This window comes from Trachypithecus francoisi, unplaced genomic scaffold (genome assembly GCF_009764315.1).
Source record: "Trachypithecus francoisi isolate TF-2019V2 unplaced genomic scaffold, Tfra_2.0 Lachesis_group12, whole genome shotgun sequence".
Taxonomy (NCBI): domain Eukaryota; kingdom Metazoa; phylum Chordata; class Mammalia; order Primates; family Cercopithecidae; genus Trachypithecus; species Trachypithecus francoisi.
Window position 1 is genome coordinate 118,520,758 of NW_022681457.1, and position 16,980 is coordinate 118,537,737.

At 60.6% G+C, this 16,980-nt stretch overlaps 2 protein-coding genes across 6 annotated transcripts in view; one reads left to right on the top strand and one right to left on the bottom strand.

Moving 5' to 3' along the window:
• CHD5 (chromodomain helicase DNA binding protein 5) overlaps nucleotides 1-4,684 on the top strand; it is an 82,233-nt gene extending 77,549 nt beyond the window's left edge. Inside the window, 1 exon segment of the mRNA XM_033228610.1 lies at nucleotides 1,054-4,684. The gene's annotated coding sequence lies outside the window, so the exon portion shown is untranslated.
• Nucleotides 4,685-5,280: 596 nt separating this feature from the next.
• KCNAB2 (potassium voltage-gated channel subfamily A regulatory beta subunit 2) overlaps nucleotides 5,281-16,980 on the bottom strand; it is a 113,500-nt gene continuing 101,800 nt past the window's right edge. For 3 of the 5 annotated variants that reach the window (XM_033228621.1, XM_033228623.1, XM_033228620.1), the window contains 7 exons: nucleotides 16,768-16,854; nucleotides 12,778-12,863; nucleotides 11,828-11,948; nucleotides 11,654-11,748; nucleotides 10,047-10,167; nucleotides 9,451-9,539; nucleotides 5,281-7,988 (listed from right to left, as the gene is read on the bottom strand). In XM_033228621.1, the coding sequence (XP_033084512.1) occupies nucleotides 7,899-7,988; nucleotides 9,451-9,539; nucleotides 10,047-10,167; nucleotides 11,654-11,748; nucleotides 11,828-11,948; nucleotides 12,778-12,863; nucleotides 16,768-16,854 (689 nt within the window). In that variant the 3' untranslated portion in view covers nucleotides 5,281-7,898. The remainder of the gene's footprint in view (nucleotides 7,989-9,450; nucleotides 9,540-10,046; nucleotides 10,168-11,653; nucleotides 11,749-11,827; nucleotides 11,949-12,777; nucleotides 12,864-16,767; nucleotides 16,855-16,980) is intronic. The other 2 variants (XM_033228624.1, XM_033228622.1) reach the window with 1 other exon arrangement.

Sequence of the window (16,980 nt, forward strand, 5' to 3'; positions counted from 1 at the left end):
GGCCTGGCCACAGTCAGCCCCGTCCTTGCACTTGACTCCCGTCCCTAAGTCCTGGAGCTTTTACTGCCTCCGGCGGCTTTGAGAGTCACCCACCTGCCTGCAGCCCCTCTACCTTGCCCCCTTGGCCCTGGGACCACCTTGTGGCCCACATGTCTGTCCACTGGGAGGCTGGGGTGGCAGGACGTGAAGGGGTCTGCGGACTTGGGTGAGCTTCTGTGTGTACACGTGTGTTCTCATTTGCACACATGTTCCCAGCGCAAGTCAGAGACTGCTGCCCCTGCCTGGAGCCCTGTCCTGCCCCTGCTGTCCTGCTGGTGGCGGACATCACATCTTGTCTTACACCCTCACTCCCTGCCCAGGACCAGAAGGGTGGCTGAAGGTTTTATGGGGTTTTTGGCCAAGAGAGGGGGCTTATTTCTTTCTTTCTTTTTTTTTTGAGACGGAGTCTTTGCTCTGTCACCCAGGGTGGAGTGCAGTGGCGCGATCTCGGCTCACTACAAGCTCTGCCTCCTGTGTTCACGCCATTCTCCTGCCTCAGCCTCCCGAGTAGCTGGGACTATAGGCGCCTGCTACCACTTTTTTGTATTTTTAGTAGAGACGGGATTTCACCATGTTAGCCAGGATGGTCTCATTCTCCTGACCTTGTGATCCACCCGTCTCGGCCTCCCAAAGTGCTGAGATTACAGGCGTGAGCCACTGCGCCCGGCGAGGGGGCTTATTTCATAGAGACTGCCAGTTCACTCTGGCCTTCTTCTCTGGGGCCACCAGCCTCCACCACATTGTCTGTCCCTGTGGGAACTGTGTCTTGCTGGTGGAGGCTCCAGAGGGGTTTCCTGGCTGGCTGCCCCTGCTCGCTGCTGCTTCCTGGGTGCTCTCGGAACTTTGGGTATAGCTCATGGTCTGGCCCGGCAGCCTGTGGCTGGGAGGTCATGGCTGGGGGTCCCGATCATAGTTGATTGTGATAGGCGGAGAAGCAGCTATAGGCTGTTGGGTACCACCCTGTTGCCCCCTATAACCGCCCAGCTGCTTAACCCACTGATTTGCCTTTTGCAGCCACGCCTGCCGGGCCACATGCCCGACCCCCATGGGAGAGAAAAGCTGCCGCCTTTTTAGGAGCCAGCACCACCTTGGGACACAAAGGGAAACCGTGTAATGCCATCGCATGGAGGACGAGGCCCAGCCCGGCTGGGCCAGAGCCCAGAAGTGCCACCTCATCATAATTCAAGTGTTCTTCCATACAGCGTTGCCCCCACAACCACGCCGGACGTGCCCCCTCGCCACCTTTTCCAGATGACTTCTTAGAAGAGATTTCATTTATTTGTACATCTTTTGCACTTTCCTATTGAAGACTTGAACACGTTTGTCTTGATAAAAGTTGGATGACGTATGGAAGATTTGAACCTGCAGCACTGACGTCTCTTTACCGATGGGTTCCAGACCCAAGGTAGCCCTGGCACTGCCCTGTGGACTCGGCCCAGCTGGGGAGGACATGGCGCCCGGTGCCCTGGGAGCCCTCAGCGTCCCCTGCCTGTCCTGTCTGCACCTGTGTGACTGCCCCTTCTGTTTCAGCCCCATGCCCGCTTGGAGCCTCCCAACACCAGACAGGGCAGGTTTGGGGAGCCCCTGTCCAGCCCAATGGTGAGACCCTGGCTGACATTTCCCCTCCTTCCTACCAAGGCTGGAGGCCGCCAGGTGTTTGCGCTCTCCTTGCGGGGAGGAGGATCCTCTGCCAGCAGGTGTCTGTCCCTGGCCCAGTGTGTCTTGAAGGCCCTGAACTCTGTTACCAGTGGGGGGCCTGTGGCCCCGGCTCTTCATGGCAGGCAGAAGCGTATGATCCCAGGGAGGGTGGGCTGGGGAGGGCCAGCGCTTGCCTCAGAGCCACTGCTGCGTTTGGGGTTTGCCTTTTGCCAGAGGTGTGGTTAAGGGCAGTGATAGCTGGCACCCCAGCAAGGAGGGTCATGGGCCCTGAGCTGGCCCAGGAGACCCTGGCCCTGCCCTGTGCCCTGGGATGCCTGCCCCGCCCACCTCCAGAGGTGGAACTGGGCTGCCCCTGGGGGCCTGGACTTGTCCCATTCCCCCGTCCCTGGAAAGGCCCTCCCGGGACCTTCCTGCCTGAGTCTGCACTCTTGGAGGGCATGGGGAGAGTTCTGCCTGGGGGGGACTGGACCCAGTGCCCTCTGCAGACTCCTCCCAGCCGCAGCACCAAGGGCTTGCTGCCTTGGTTCCTGCCAGGAGCGCCCTGGAGTCCCAAAACCATCTTCCGACGTGTGGGTTGTTGGAATCCCACCCACTGCCCTGGCCCCTGTCCCTCCAGGTTGGGGACGGAGATGGGGAGCAGGTCAGGCCCTCCCTAGGCCTGTCTGTGTCTGAGCCTCCTCCCAGCTCCAGGTCCACCTGGAAGGCATTTCTGAGTCTTGAACGGAGACCTTCCCAGGGAAGGTGGCTTGGGTGCAGAATGCTGGGAGTGTTAGGAAAGGGCTCCGTGAAAAACCCAGCTGGGTCTGGGGTGGAGGTGCCCACAGGGGCTGGGGCTCAGCTCCCTGGAGAGGGCCTGCCTGGGACTTAGTGGGCCAGGACTGGGTCAGGATTCACCGGCTTGTGTTGCAGACACTGGAGTGATTGCCTGGCCCTCCCTAAGCCCCACATGCCTCACTCCTAATGAGGCTGTCTCTGAACCCTGGAGGGCGGGACCCACGAGTCCTTCCTCTTGGCGTACTCCCACACTGCAGCCTGGATCCAGGTCTGGAAGGCCAGCCTGACCCTGACGCTGCAGGTGGGTGTAGTGGGGAGCACCCTGGAGTGGAGATGATTGTCAGCGGGCTCACGTGGTTTATCCACACGCATGTTGTGTGCTCTGCAGTGCCTCCCGGCAAAGGCTCCTGGCTCGGGTCACAGGCGAGGTGACCTGCCATAAGCTCACTCCTGTGCCCTCATCCCCAACCAAGCAGTGGCCAGCACTGGGGTTGGCTCTCACTGGGAGCAGTGCCCACCTTCCTTGGCCCACAGCAGATTGGTCCCGAGCAGCAGGACTGGAGGCCTGTGGCGGTCAGGGTAGGGGTCTGTGTCTCCACCCCAAGGGCTGACGGTCCCTCCCCTGGGAGCCCCTCCTTCCAGGCAGCCTTGCTGTGTCCCTTCCTCTCTGCCTCCCTCCGAGGCCTTGCCAGGGCTCCCTTCTGTTCTGCCTGGTTAGACTCGGGCACCCAGGAAAGCCTGGCCAGAGCTCCTTCGGGTCTGGGCCCCTTGCACTGCCTGGTCCAGAAGGGGTGGTGCTCTCCGTGGCCGGCCCCCCGGAGCCCGGGAGGGGTGGGCTGCTAGAGTCAGAGCGGGTTTGGGGCTGACCAGTTTGGGAGAGGAGAAAAGATCTGAGAGTGTCTTCTTGGTTGTCAGTCATCGCCGCCGGAAGTGGTGATGGTGGCTTCCGTGTGTTTGGCATCTTCTGGCTGGGTTTGGTTCTTGCTGCTGGTGGAATCAGGGTCCTCAGGCATGAGCATGAGCCCAAAGTGCCAGTCTGCGATTGGAGATTTCCGGCCACTTTCTTTAAGCCAGTGCTGAGTAGGGCTTCGGCAGAGCCACATTTGAGCCAAGGTCTTGGAAGGCATTGCCCCGTGGGCTCAGGTTCCTGGGGGTGGAGTGAGCACGTCTACGGGACCCTCACCAACATGCCTGAGGCACAAGCAGCGTCCCCCCATGAAAGCCACCTGCCGAAGCTCCTGTGTTTTCTGCACACTTGGCTTCTCCCCGGGCGGGCCGGACTTTCCCTGCCCTCTGTCATTGAAATCCTCCTGCTTTCGGGGGCTGCCTTCCCAGAGTCCCCCGGGTGCTCCCCTGCCCAAGTCAGGAGCTGACCAAGCCTTGGCCCCATGACACCTGCAGCCCTCACTCCTGTCATCCTAGGACACTTGAGGGCCCGAGGAGGTGGAGCGGAGAGTGGGCTCGGGGACGTGGGAGCCGGAAGCCAGGTGGAGCTGGTCAAGTGTTGGTCACTTGGAGCCTCCAGTGTGCGTCGGAGTCCATGGGCAGGGGACAGGGCATGGGTGCGGCCGAGGCTGGCGGCTCCTCCCCAGGTCTCTCCTGTGCACGGCCCAGCCTGGGTCTCGGAAGCTGCTTCCTGGCCCGTTTTCTATGTCTGGAAGTTTACAGGTTGTGGTGCATCCGCCCAAACTCACTGGCATTGTGTTTTGTTTTGTTTTTTTTTCTTTCATTTTCAGATTTTTTTTTAACAAAGTATTTTTTTAGGTGCGATAACCCAGAAAGGGCCCGTTGGGTGTGTGTGTGTGTCCTGAACTCCTCCAGCAGAGACTGCAGCCCGAGTACTACCCTTGGAGACAAAGGGACGGTGCCACTGGCCCGTGGGGTCTGAGTTCAAGGGTGTGGAGGGAGCAGACTCCACCGGCCCAGGCCCAGCTAAGAGGGGGCTGATCCCTTTCCCCAGGCACAGCCCCAGGCTGGCAAAGGGAGGGTCCTGGACTGGGTGCAGGGCGCGCCAGGAGTCCCGGCCAGGGTGGCCCCGGCGGGGATGGGTCGAGCTTTGGAAGCCAGGCTCTCCTGTGAACCGTGGCTTGTCTGGTCTTCGCCCACGGGAGGCTGGACAGAGGCTGTAGCCAACACAATCACCTTTTCTTTGTACTCTGTGTGTATGTTTTGGTTTTCTGTGTTTTAATAAATCCTTTGGGAAAGGATTTAATCAGAGTTTTTTTTTTTTTTTTTAAGATTCAAGATTTAGAATGGGGTGGGGGCTGGGGCCAGGGAAGAGTGGTGGGGGGTGGGGGGTGTCCGGAAGCCTTCTCTTGCCTGGGATGGTCATTTCACGGGTGCAGGGGCTCAGTGGGAAGGGGGGGAGAACGAAACAGGGGTGTGCTGGGGTGAGGCCCCTTTCACCTGTACCCCAAACACATGCCATGAGAGCTTCTCCAGGCCTTGACCTCTGTCCTTGTGAGAGCAGCAGCCAGCCAGGTCCCCAGAGGACAGCAGCCGCCCAGCAAGCAGCTTTGGGCCCTCAGAGTCGGGGAAAGCGAATGTGTGTATTGGGGGCGGCAGGGGAGGCGCTGGGCCACTGGGCTGAATCCCTTGGGAGAGACGGGGGGAGGTCTTCTGACCACCTCGTCCCCAGTCCCTGTCCCTGATCTCTCTCTCTCCACAGGCCCTTTCCAACCCACCTGCCTTTGGCTGCAGGCTCGGTTTGGGGGAGACCCCAGCCCCTGCTGCTGGCAGCCTTTTCCTCCCCTCCCGTGTGGCCTGACCCAGCCCTGACCCTGAGGAAGTGAGAGGAGCACAGAGGCGCAGAGACTGATGGGTGTGGGCTTTATTTTGTCATTCCATAAATACGGTGGCTGTGTCGTGATCTGAGTCTCGTTTGGAAGCTCGAGGCATAGGACAGTCTCTGCCTAGGTAGGGAATGCAGTTAGCTGAGGAACCACGGTCGGTTTTAAAAAAAAGACGGGGGGCGGGGAGGGAAAAAGCGCATTATTTACATGACTGGACAAGGACAGAAGACGGGAGGAAGCCGGTCACTCCTCGGGACTGCAAGGCTGAGTGGGAAACGGTGGGGGCTCTGCAGCACCCAGCAGGGCCAGCGCCCTCCCTTCTAGACCCCGACTGCCCTTGGTCTTCTGTTCTTTCTCGGATGGTCCCACCTAACACCCCCTCCCAAGGGAGGACCTGGCCCCAGGAGGCAGAACCCCCTCACATCCTCGCTATAGATGGGTGTGGAGCAAACAGGACATCCAGGAACCAGGTTGTGGGAAGAGCTGCGCCAGAGGCTGCGTGCATCCTGGCACTGGGGTCTTGGGCCTCACCAGGGGCCTGGCCTCTGTTTGGCAAACCCACAGCCTTCGGGGGCTCAGCTGCCCCAGGTGTGGCTTGCTTTAAGCAGCAGTGCCCACCCTGGGCACCACCTCACGTGCTGGTCCCTCTTCCAACAGTGGGTGGGGCTGGGGTGGCAGTAGGGATGGGGCCAGCCACCCTCCCTGATGGTGAAGGTGGGCCACCTGCCCTCTGGCACCATTGGCCACTGCAGGACCGTGTCCTGGAAGGAAGCGGGCGACCCCCACCTGGGCCCGGGGCCATAGGCTGGGACCTCCGTTGGGAAGGGACTTCCCCGCCCCACACTCGCAGGACTGCTTCTGGTGAAGTGGGCAGCAGGACTGGGTGGAGTCCCCTGGGACTTGGTCTACGAGGAGGGGCAAGGGTTCTAGGCGCCGGGACAGCATGAAGGTGGGCTAGGAATAGCAGAAGCTGTACCCCTCTCCTTGCCTCACCCCAGCCTCTCCCTGCTGGCCTTTCTGACTTACACACGTTTCCCAGGCCTTGGCCCGTCCAGGACTGGACAGCAGGCTCCTGCGGACAGCAGGGTGGAGCCTTCTGGAATAGTGGCTCCTCCAAAGGCAAAGTGGGAACAGAGGTGCTCGCGCTGAGGGTGCGCCTTGGGGGCAGGAGACACAGGCTTCCCTATGGAGCTAGCTGGCGAGGGGTGGGGGTGGCTCAGGTGGAGCCCTGCCCTGTGCGGTCAGCAAAGCCTGGGTACTGCTCGGGACACAGGCCTGGGCCTGTAGGTGGCACCCCTGCACCTGCAGATTTCCTGGCATCCCCAGCCCTCCGGCCCAAGCTGCACAGGGGTGTCACTCTGGCCTGTCCTGCCCTCTCTCCCCTCTCCCCAGTCTGTTCCAGGTGCCGGGCAGTGGGAGGGGCCAACAAGCCCCGGCCATCTTTCCAGGGAGAGGTTCCCTGAGGTCTTTTCCTACATTGTGGGGGCCGCCGTGGGGGGTGTAGCACCCCAGTCCTGGGCACAGAAAACCCCAAGGACCCTTTCTTACTGAAAGGGTCCAAGCATGCTCTCTGCAAAACTCCAGCCCACCACCTCCGTGCAGAACAGCGGCCTGGGGTGGAGGGTGGCTTTAGAGAAAGTCTACAGGAGCCAAGAAGAGTGCGTCCTTGAGCACAGGACTGGCCTTTGCTGCCACCTGCCACGGTGTGGCCAGCAGCCACGGTGCGGCCAGGAGCACATGACCATAGGGTCTTCCGGGGCCAGGACAGGGGTGGCCAGACAGAAGGGCCTGCCCCACGGGGACACCTCCCATGTGCTCCGGGCATCACTGGCGTGAGGCTCATCGCTGGTGTGTAGGAGGAAGACGGTGGGATGCTGAGCTAGAAATCACACCCCTACACTTTTTGTGGCTCCCAAATTGCAGAGCCGATCCCCCTGGGGTCCCTGCCCCTGCCAGCAAGGGTGGGGGTGGGTAGGGGTCAAGGGCCAGCTCGAGCTTGGTAGGCATGGCCCCCGCCGGGACCCAGTGGGGCAGGTTGGAGCAGAGAAGGATGAGGGAGGCATCTGGGTCAGGCCCAGATTCCTGGAGCCCTTGGAAAGTGGGAGGTGGAGGAAGACCCCCAGTGGGAAGGCCCCTGCCCCAGCGACCAAGGCCCTGGCAGAAGGGACCCCTCGATGGGCCAGACCCCTTTTCCCTCTCCCCTTACATGGGGTAGGGATTCTCGGCAGAGGAGAGGCCAGCCCTGCCTGCCCCAAGAACCCACCCAGGCTTTGGCCCGGCCTTGACTTGGGGAATCTTGGGAATCTTTGGGCCTTGACTTGGGGAATCCTGGCTGTGGCTGGGAGAAAGCTGGGTGGTCTTGGAGGATGAGCAGAGGCGACAGGCTTGGGTGGGGCTGCTCGAACGTCCTTCCTAACCAGTGCCGTCCCTGGCACAGATTGGACTTCGACGTTGTCCGGCGAAGCAGTGGGTGGTGTCTGGCAGCGACTGGGAGATCATTTCCCGATGACGTCACAGTGTGGTGTTTTCTCTTGGATGCAAACCACACTCTTCACTTGGCTTCAGAATAGCTTAAGCGAGCGAACAGAGACTAGGAGGGAATGGAAACTGTCCGAGCAGGCGGGCGGGGGCGGCTTAGGATCTGTAGTCCTTTTTGCTGTAGGGTTTATTGCCCAAAATACTATCAATCTCGTGGATAATGGAAGACGACAGTTTTGGAAGGACCTGCGTGCAAGAACAAGAATGAATCAGAATCCCACCAAAAAGATGGGCCTGGCCTGGGGAGGAGGGGGGTGAGGCTCTTCCAGATGCTCGGCGGGCCAGGCCCTGGTTACCCCATCACATACGGGCTCCATCTGAGGCAGATGGAGGCCACGCTGCTTTTGTGTTCCAGAAGGTCTGGGGCAGAGAGGAAGCATGCCTGGGTCTGTGCACTCCCCCTCAAATGTCAAGGTGCCCTAGAACCTTCCTGAAGGGTGGTGGCAGCAGTGACATAAAATGCAAACTTCAGGCCAAATACTGGACTTCCATGTCCCCAACGGCTCTTTCCAGCTGCGCCTGCCTCAGCTAACAGCACCGCTACCCTTCCGGGTGATACACCCGGAGCCCGACTTCCACCTTGCTTTCTCACCCCCACATCCAGTTTGTCAGCCAGTCCCGTGGGCCCCCACCTTCCCAAACATCCAGGATCCAACCACCACTCCCGTCTCAGACCCGCAGCTGCCACTTCCCATCAGGGCTCTCTGCTTCGACTTTTGCTTCCCAAAGCCTCCCCGACGGAGCAGCCGGAGAGCAGGCTCCCTTTCCAGGCGGAGCTGCAGCTCGCCCTCCTCTGCCCACAATTTTGCCACGGCTCCCATCTCACTCAGAAGTCCTTGGAGGTGTGCCATGCCTCTCGGATCTGCCCCCTCAGGATCTGCCCCTCTGCCCCAGGCCTTCTTGGGCCTTTGCATCAACTGTTCCTGCTGATGGAAGGTTCTTCCCGCGGGCATTTGCATGGCTTACTCTGCATCTCTTTAAGGCTGCTCAAGCACCACCTTCTCAATAAGCCCACCTGACAGGCCCCCTGGAACCTGGGTCTGCAGCACCACCGTCCCTGGCCCCAGTTCCCATCCCCTCCCCTTCTCTCTGGCTTCTCTCCTACGGCGCTCATCCACCCCGACACACATTTTTTTTTTCTATTTTTTTAAGATGGAGTCTCGCTCTGTCGCCCAGACTGGAGTGCGGTGGTACAATCTCAGCTCACTGCAAGCTCCGCCTCCCGGGTTCACGCCATTCTCCTGCCTCAGCCTCCCGAGTAGCTGGGACTACAGGCGCCCGCCACCACACCTGGCTAATTTTTTGTATTTTTAGTAGAGATGGGGTTTCACCGTGTTAGCCAGGATGGTCTGGATCTCCTGACCTCGTGATCCACCCGCCTCGGCCTCCCAAAGTGCTGGGATTACAGGCGTGAGCCACCGCGCCCAGCCTCCCCAACACACATTCTAACCTCCTTGTTTCATGCAGTTAGTGTTCACATCCGTTCCTGCTGGAGAGCAAGCTCTCCAGGAGCAGAACTCTGATGGGTCATGGACGCATCCTGAGCGCCTAGAACAGAGCCTGGCATGCAGGACGAGCCTGGGAGGATGCACGGGACAGGGCTCGGGCTGGGATGGGTGCTCTGCCCAGCAAGGCCTCTCACGCTCACCTGTATTGCCCCAATGTTCTCCATGAGCTGGTCCGCGTTGGAGGCCCCCAGGAGCACGGAGCTGACTCCCTCATTCCTCAGGCACCAGGCTGTGGGGGTGAGACCCAAGGTGAGGGAGAAAGATCCAGCACAGGGGCCCCTGATGGTTCCGCCTGACGGGGCCGAGAGACCCAGCATCTAGGTCTGGGGGCCTGAGGGTGCCTAAGAAGCCCTGCAGTGCTGGGCACGGGCTTTGCCTAAGAGGAGGCTGGAGGTGGCATAGGGGAGCCCGCTGCTCCCTGATGGAGAGGTGGCCCAAGTGCTCAGCGCTCCCCGTCCTCTTCCCATGAAAGGCGGAGCCCCATTACCCATGGCTGGCAGATGGAGGGGATGGCCCAGGTCCTCAGGGACTCCTGACATCCCCCTAGAGGCATGGGGTCCCCACCATGCCCCTCAGAGCCCTATTACCTGAGGCTGGCTGGGGGATGATGTCCAGGGATCCCTTCCCTCTCTCCCCAGGGACACTGGCCTCATGGCAACCTTGCCCTGTTACCTACAGCCAGCTGAGGTAGGTTCTGCCCAGGGACACTGGCCCCATGGTGACCCCACCCTGTTACCTATGGCCAGCTGGGGCAGGGTGCAGCCCAGGCGCTCGGCGATGGCCTGCAGCTCCTTCAGCTTGGCCTGCTGGCGCCGGCCCTCCTCACTCAGGATCTTGTCCTTCAGCCACTGGTAGCCCTGGTTGCGGGGGAGGGGAGCGGCACAGCTACAGATGAGAGCAGGTCACCTGGACCCCCACGTGCAGGGGCTGATGGGCTCATTCCTTCTGGACCCTTCTTCCTCACAGGGGCTCTTCTCATCTTGAAGCCAGGGCAGTGCCCCTGCCCCAGGCCTCTCAGGTAGGGGAGAGTGGGCAGTGGGCCGGGCATGGGCTAGTGGATGAGCGGGGCCTGTCCAGGCTCTGGAGTGCAAAGACTGTGGTGCTGGCCCAACCCCAAGGCAGGACAAGGAGGCGAGGTGCTGGCCTTCCTTCTCTCAGAAAACTTGGCAGCCTGGGGTCTTGGCTGCCACCTGCGGCCCAGAAGAACCTCCTGGCCCTACGGAGTGCTCTCTCCCCTGGCCATCCCCTGAGGATAGCAGGGCCTCCTGGAGGGGTGCCCTGACCTTGCCGTGGGATGGGAGGAGTGGGGGGCCAGGGCTGTGGGCCCCAATGCTGAGACTGCTGGCTGGACAGACTTTCCTGGCCTGCTCCTTGTTCCCCAGATCCTGCAGTTTGGGGACCCTCCTGAGAACTCCCTTGGAGGTTGTGTGGTAGGGAGGGGCGCCTGTCCCAGGGTCACCTCCATGTGGCTCTGCAGCCCCCATCCTGGAGCCCAGGCCCAGGGTTCTCAGTGGTGGTAGAATTCTGAATGCTGGGCTGTGGTGGGGGCAGAGGTGGGGGGATGCGGTGGGGGCAGAGGTGGGGGGATGTGGTGGGGGCAGAGGTGGGGGGCAGAGGTGGGGGGATGTGGCGGGGGGATGTGGGGGCAGTGGTGGGGGGATGTGGTGGGGGCAGAGGTGGGGGGATGTGGTGGGGGCAGAGGGGGGATGTGGTGGGAGGCAGAGGTGGGGGGATGTGGTGGGGGCAGAGGTGGGGGGATGTGGTGGGGGCAGAGGTGGGGGGATGTGGTGGGGGCAGAGGTGGGGGGATGTGGTGGGGGCAGAGGTGGGGGGATGTGGTGGGGGCAGAGGTGGGGGGATGTGGTGGGGGATGTGGTGGGGGCAGAGGTGGGGGGATGTGGTGGGGGCAGAGGTGGGGGGATGTGGTGGGGGATGTGGTGGGGGCAGAGGTGGGGGGATGTGGTGGGGGATGTGGTGGGGGATGTGGTGGGGGCAGAGGTGGGGGGATGTGGTGGGGGCAGAGGTGGGGGGATGTGGTGGGGGCAGAGGTGGGGGGATGTGGTGGGGGCAGAGGTGGGGGGATATGGTGGGGGGCAGAGGTGGGGGGATGTGAAAGGGCCTTTCCACCTGGGCCTGTGCCACAGGCTGGGCAGCCCCTCTACACATGGGGTCAGGCTGGAAGGGGCTCCATGTTCTCACGCCAAAGAGCCCACCCCCAGCAGACCGAGGTGGGAGCAGCTGCGGCCCCTGGAACCCCTGCCCAGCCCCAAAGCAGCTGGCCCAAAGGTCCCACCCCTCCAAAATGCCTGTCCCTGCCCGTCCCTCCCCCAGGCTGGCCCTTCACCTTCAAGGAAGCTCTTGAGTAGGGTGGGACGCCACTGTCGTACTTGCCGGAAACGATGCCACAGGCCAGAGGGGACCAGGTCATGGCGCCCACTCCTGAAGAGGAGAAGCAGGTGGAGTCAGGCCCTGGGCCCAAGGCGGGTGGGGGCGGGGTGAGGGGCCCGAGGGTGCCCACCTATCTTGTGGAACAGCTCTGGCAGCTGCACCTCCACCTTCTCGCGCTGGAACATGTGGTACTCAGCCTGCTCGCAGATGGGCGGGGTCAGGTTGAACTGCCGGGCCACCGAGTAGGCCTCCTGTGAAGGCAGAAAGGGGCCCCGAAGGCCCTTGCCCGTGAGCAGGTAGGTGGCGGGGCTGCCGGGGCAGCCAGGGAGAGGGCACCAAGGCGCCCCCGGAGCAGGCTGGCCCAGCAGCTGCAGCCCGGGCTTCCCACTGCTCACACTCCTAGCTTCCCTGGGAGCCAGCGAGGCCCTGGTGAGCTGGGAAAAGGGGGTGGGTGGTGGGACCCCCAGGCCAGAGGGTCCAGTGATGAGCACCCCAGGCTCTGAACCACACAGCCTGGATGTCAATCTTGGCCCAAGCTGTGTGACCTTGGCATGTTACTGAACCTCTCTGTGCCACAGTGTCCACATCTGAAAAATGGGCTGCCTGCGGCACTCACCTGGTAAAGGCACTGTGAGGATTGCATGTGGGAGGGTCCCTGTGAAACCCTTGAACCTGACAGCACCGGGCACGTCCTAGGGGCCCAGTGGAAAGGCTGATGGTGTTATCACCCCGGAGTGCTTGCTGAGCTCCAGGGCATCTGCTAAGAGCTTCACGCTGGCTCTTTCAGGGATTCCTCAGAATGGCCCCATGAGGGCTTGCCTAGCAGGCGTATCCTACAGGTGGGTAAACAAGCTCAGAGAGGTTAAGCCATTTGTCCAGGGCCACACAGCGCCGGGATCCATGCGGAATCGCCATCTGCAAGGCCTGCAGACATAACACCATCCTGTCCCTCCCTTAGCACCCAGGCATCGGTGCAGTTGGGACCAAAGGCACAGACCCCGCCAGAGCCTTGGGGTCTCCATAGGCAGCCTGTGCCGGGAGCCTGTGCCTGGACACACACATGCCTCGCAGCCGCCATACCATGATCTCCATGGAGCTCCAGCGTGACGTGCCCCAGTACATGGCCATCCCCTGGTTGATGACGTGGGTCATGGCGCGAACCGTCTCTGTCGTGAGAGAAGGGGAAACCGCAGCTGGAGGGCGGCCGGGGCTCAGGGCCAGCCTCGGGACATTCTGCAAATACAGGCGGGACGCTGGGAGGAGGGACGGGGCTGCAAAGATGTCTTGCAAGCAGTGTACTTCCTGGCTCCGAAGTTGGGTGTGGGAAGGGTTTTTTGGGATGAAAGAGAAAAGTGAACCACAATCCTAGAAGATTGTGAAAACAATTTCCCAGACTGGTTACAGGCCTGTGGAAATGCTGAAAAATGGGTTATGGATGGACCGTGATGTTTCTATGGCAGATTAGAGGGGACTTCAAAGAATGTGGCTCTGGCTCCGGACTCTAGAACTGGGGGTTCTCTGGTCTGGGGAAGATTCGAGGGCCCCGATCACTCAGGAAGGACCAGGTGAATGCATGAAAGTTACAGGCAGGTTGGCGGCAGGAGGGACACGTGTTTTTGCGTTTCTGGTCTCCTACTTCGGGCTATTCCAAAGTCTCATTGGAACAGAGAGTGGGCTGGAGAAGGAGATGTGGCAGGACCTGGGACACCGTATGGTCCCAGAGAATAGGGCTTCGGGGCTGAGCTCACGTTTCCCCTCGTGTCCAGGAGACTGAGAAGTGGGCGTGGAAAGCCTTGTAAGACCATGGCCCAGGTTCTCAAACCAGCCCAGCACCAGGCCAGAGTCCCAACCCTCCTATTCCCCGGCAAGGGGTGGTCCCAGGGCCACAGGGGTCTGGGTGCTCCTCCTGTAAGGGGCCCAGGCCTGGAGTGGGACAGTGTTGAGGCTCCACAAGGCAATGACCTGAATCATGGATGGCAGAGACTCCTAAGGCCCTGAGGACGAAATCGCAGACTCCACGCTGGCCTTCTAAAGAAGAGAGGAAGGACCCTCACCCCAGTGACAGCGGATTCTTCCCAGTATTCAAAAATGGTTTTGAGACATAACAATCTGCCAGTTGTAGCTCCCTCTCAGCCTCATGGGGATGTTGTGATTTTAAAAACAGAACTTGGCCTCAAAATTTCAAATTTCAGAAGCCTCTTAGCTTTGCAGGGTGAGGGACTATGGCGCTAGGCTTCTCACGGGTCGGATACAGTGCTTGCAAGTTCGACCGCCAAAGGCAGTGTGGGAGTGAGTGGGAGTGCAAGTGTTTCTAAAAACAGCAACGACGTTGACCCTGGAAAAGCCCCGGCTCTCCCTAAGTGCCTGCTTGTTCTTTGCCCATGTTGTGTGGAAGCTGAGGTCCTGAAAATGCTGGGAGTGGGGCCGTTGGGAAGGAAGGAAGGACGGAACATGCTGGGTTTGTTCTGCAGGCTCCACCTCGGAATGGTGACGAGGCCACAAAGTGGCAGCGCTGGCTTCCCATCCCCTTCTGTTTTGGGAGTCGCTCCCTGAGCACCCCTTTATTGAGGTCCACCCTGAGCAGAACCTGGGGCCTCCTGAAAGCTAGAGCTGAGGCCACTGGGGTTTCTGGAGCGGTGGTCTCGGCAGACTCACCCAGGACCCCTGGCAAACCACCCTTGGCTTCGGCGCTTGCAGGCCCAGCCCTGCTCTCTGCTTCCTTCCAAGGTCAGAGGTTGTGGCTCCTGGGAACCCTCTCCGTCCCCTCCTGGGGGTGAGATCTGGGAGGGAGTCTGAACTCTCCGGGCCACCTCCCTGGGCCACCTGCTTTAACTGCCAACACCGACAGACCCGCAGGAAGCGCCTGGTTGGGAAAGTTTCAGGAGCACCTAGAGGGTCCCAGGAGAACCTCTGACTACATCCTACCCAGGTCTGGCTCCTGGCCTGGCCGGCCTTGTGGGTTTTTAGAAACACTCTCGGGGCACCTGTGAACACGCAGCGTCAGTACCCGGTTCTTTTCAGCCAAGGCTTAGGTCCACATGCTAGACATTGCTGGACAGAGGGAAGCCAAGGCCCCCAAGGCCAGCCCCGTTCCCTCGCTCTTCCTTCCCGGCAGCTGTCTCAGGTCCCCAAGGTCCCAGCCAGTGAAACCACAGGCTGCCCTGCAGCGCCCCTTCCATGCAACGATGGGGAGAGGGGGCTGACGGGGCAGGAGTCTCTGGCTGTCCTGAGGCAAAGGCCTTAGGCAAAGGCCCCTGGGCTCCCTGGAGGATCTGGGCAGAAGCAGGCTGGGCAGGGCGCCCACACAAGGGAGCACCCTGCGCTTGTGCCCAAGCGTGGTATCAGTGGCCCCAGACCCAGGGACAATTAGGGGACAACTGTCCTTCACCTCAATATTTAATGCTGTTGAACAGAAGTAGGAGGACTGAATCCTTCTAGCTGCTGCCAAAACCCACAGCATCTCCTGCCACATCACGAACAATACATGGGAGGTCAGGTGGCAGCACCAGTTGGCAGACAGAGGCCCAGGCCCAGGGAGACCGACGCCTGTCCTTGGTGGGGGGGTTCCTGGGGCCCTTAGCTGTGGGGAGGGCAGAGAGACTATGCGTGGCCAGAGGCCGCCCCCTGGTTTCAGCTCCTGTGGTTATTCTTTCAGGAGGAAAATGACTCCATGTTGATGGAGAGGTTTGGCCTGCTGGTGAGAGGGGACACGCAGTCAACATGCTGTCCGAGGAGCAGCGTGCTGTGGTCAGGGCAGCGTGCCAAGCCAGGTGATCTCTGCCTCCGGGCGAGACAGGAGCTTAGCAAACACAAACTATGGAGGAGCTAAGACTCAGTGGAGGGCCGCGTGTTCTGGGGTCCCTGATGGCTTTGTTCCTTGTGGAAACCTGGTCTTCCCCAACTCTTCCCATGGCACCATCCAGGGTCAAGGCTCCAGGTGGGGATCACAGCATCAGATCAAAAGGACCCCCGGCCGCCGCAGAGCTCAGCAGTGCAAGCCCAGGGGTGGGGGCCATGCACGGGAGGAAGGAGGAACAAGGGGGCGGGGGGCTGGGGGCGAGGGGCTCCAACACCACTTTGCTTTTCCTTCACTTGCAAGGTGTTCTCATAGGGCGCTCTCTCCCCTCTATATGCATTTTATGGAGAAGTTTGTCATGGGGTGAAAGAATCATGTAAATAAAAGTACTGTCTCATAAAATGCAGCTTGGACGCAGAAGTCAATAGTCAGGCTGGGGGCACTGTGTACCTTCTATGATGAATGTCCTTGACTTGGAGGAACTAAATGGGTCCCCTGGTGATAAAAGAAAGATTTTTAAAGAGACCAGAGTTGATAGCTGGGAGCACTGAGAGGAGTGGCACGACGAAGGCACAGCGGGGAGGCACAAAGCACCGCGCAGAACACGCGTTTAGTTAAAAGGAAAAAATATAACAACACACGGACGTGCGTGCTGTATATGAACAAATAAAAAAAAAAACTGGAACACAACTTAATTTTCAAGTCCCTGAAGCAGCAAAGCACACATGGAAAGACACCTGTAGCAGGAGGATGGGAGCAGAGGGGGCTGAGGGCTCAGGAGTAGAAAGAAGAAAAAACGCCCAAGTAACCAGAACCGATTTTCAAAGTGCTGAACGTTTCTTCTCCTCTATGTAGTAACTTACTCCCCAGAGCACAAAAGACCCCCCAAGCTTCCCAGTGGATCGTGATTGGAGAGAACACCACACCGGAATCCCCACACTGCAACTTCACTGAGCTGCATAACAGCCGCAGAGGGGAACGGACAGTTCCACTGTGGCTCCGACTGGGAGGGCAGATCGGCCTGGGTCCAAAGCGAGGACAGGGACTCAGCCTGGAGGTGCCGGGTGCACCTGGCTGGGGGTCGGCAGCCAGAGGCTGAGCTCACCCCTACTGAGGGGCGGCCTGCCCCCTTGTCCCCTACCCTGGACCTGGCCTCCTCTCATGGCTCACCCGGGTGCCCAGCAGGGCCCATGCTGGTGGTCTCTACAACCTCAGATTCAGACCCTTCGGACACCACCCAGGCCTGACCGGTGGTGCTGCCGCAGACCACTTACCTTCCATCGGGGTGTTGGGGTCCGGGCGGTTGGCAAACACCACGTCCACATACTCTAGCTGCAGTCGCTCCAGAGAAGCTTTCAGACCTGGGGGAGGACCGGGTGGGGGCGTCACTGCTGCAGCTGCATCTCCACAGGCACCTGGGCCTGTCCATGCCCGGCTCGGGGAACAAGAGACGGCTAAGAGGCCCCTGGCATCTGGAAGCTTCCAGA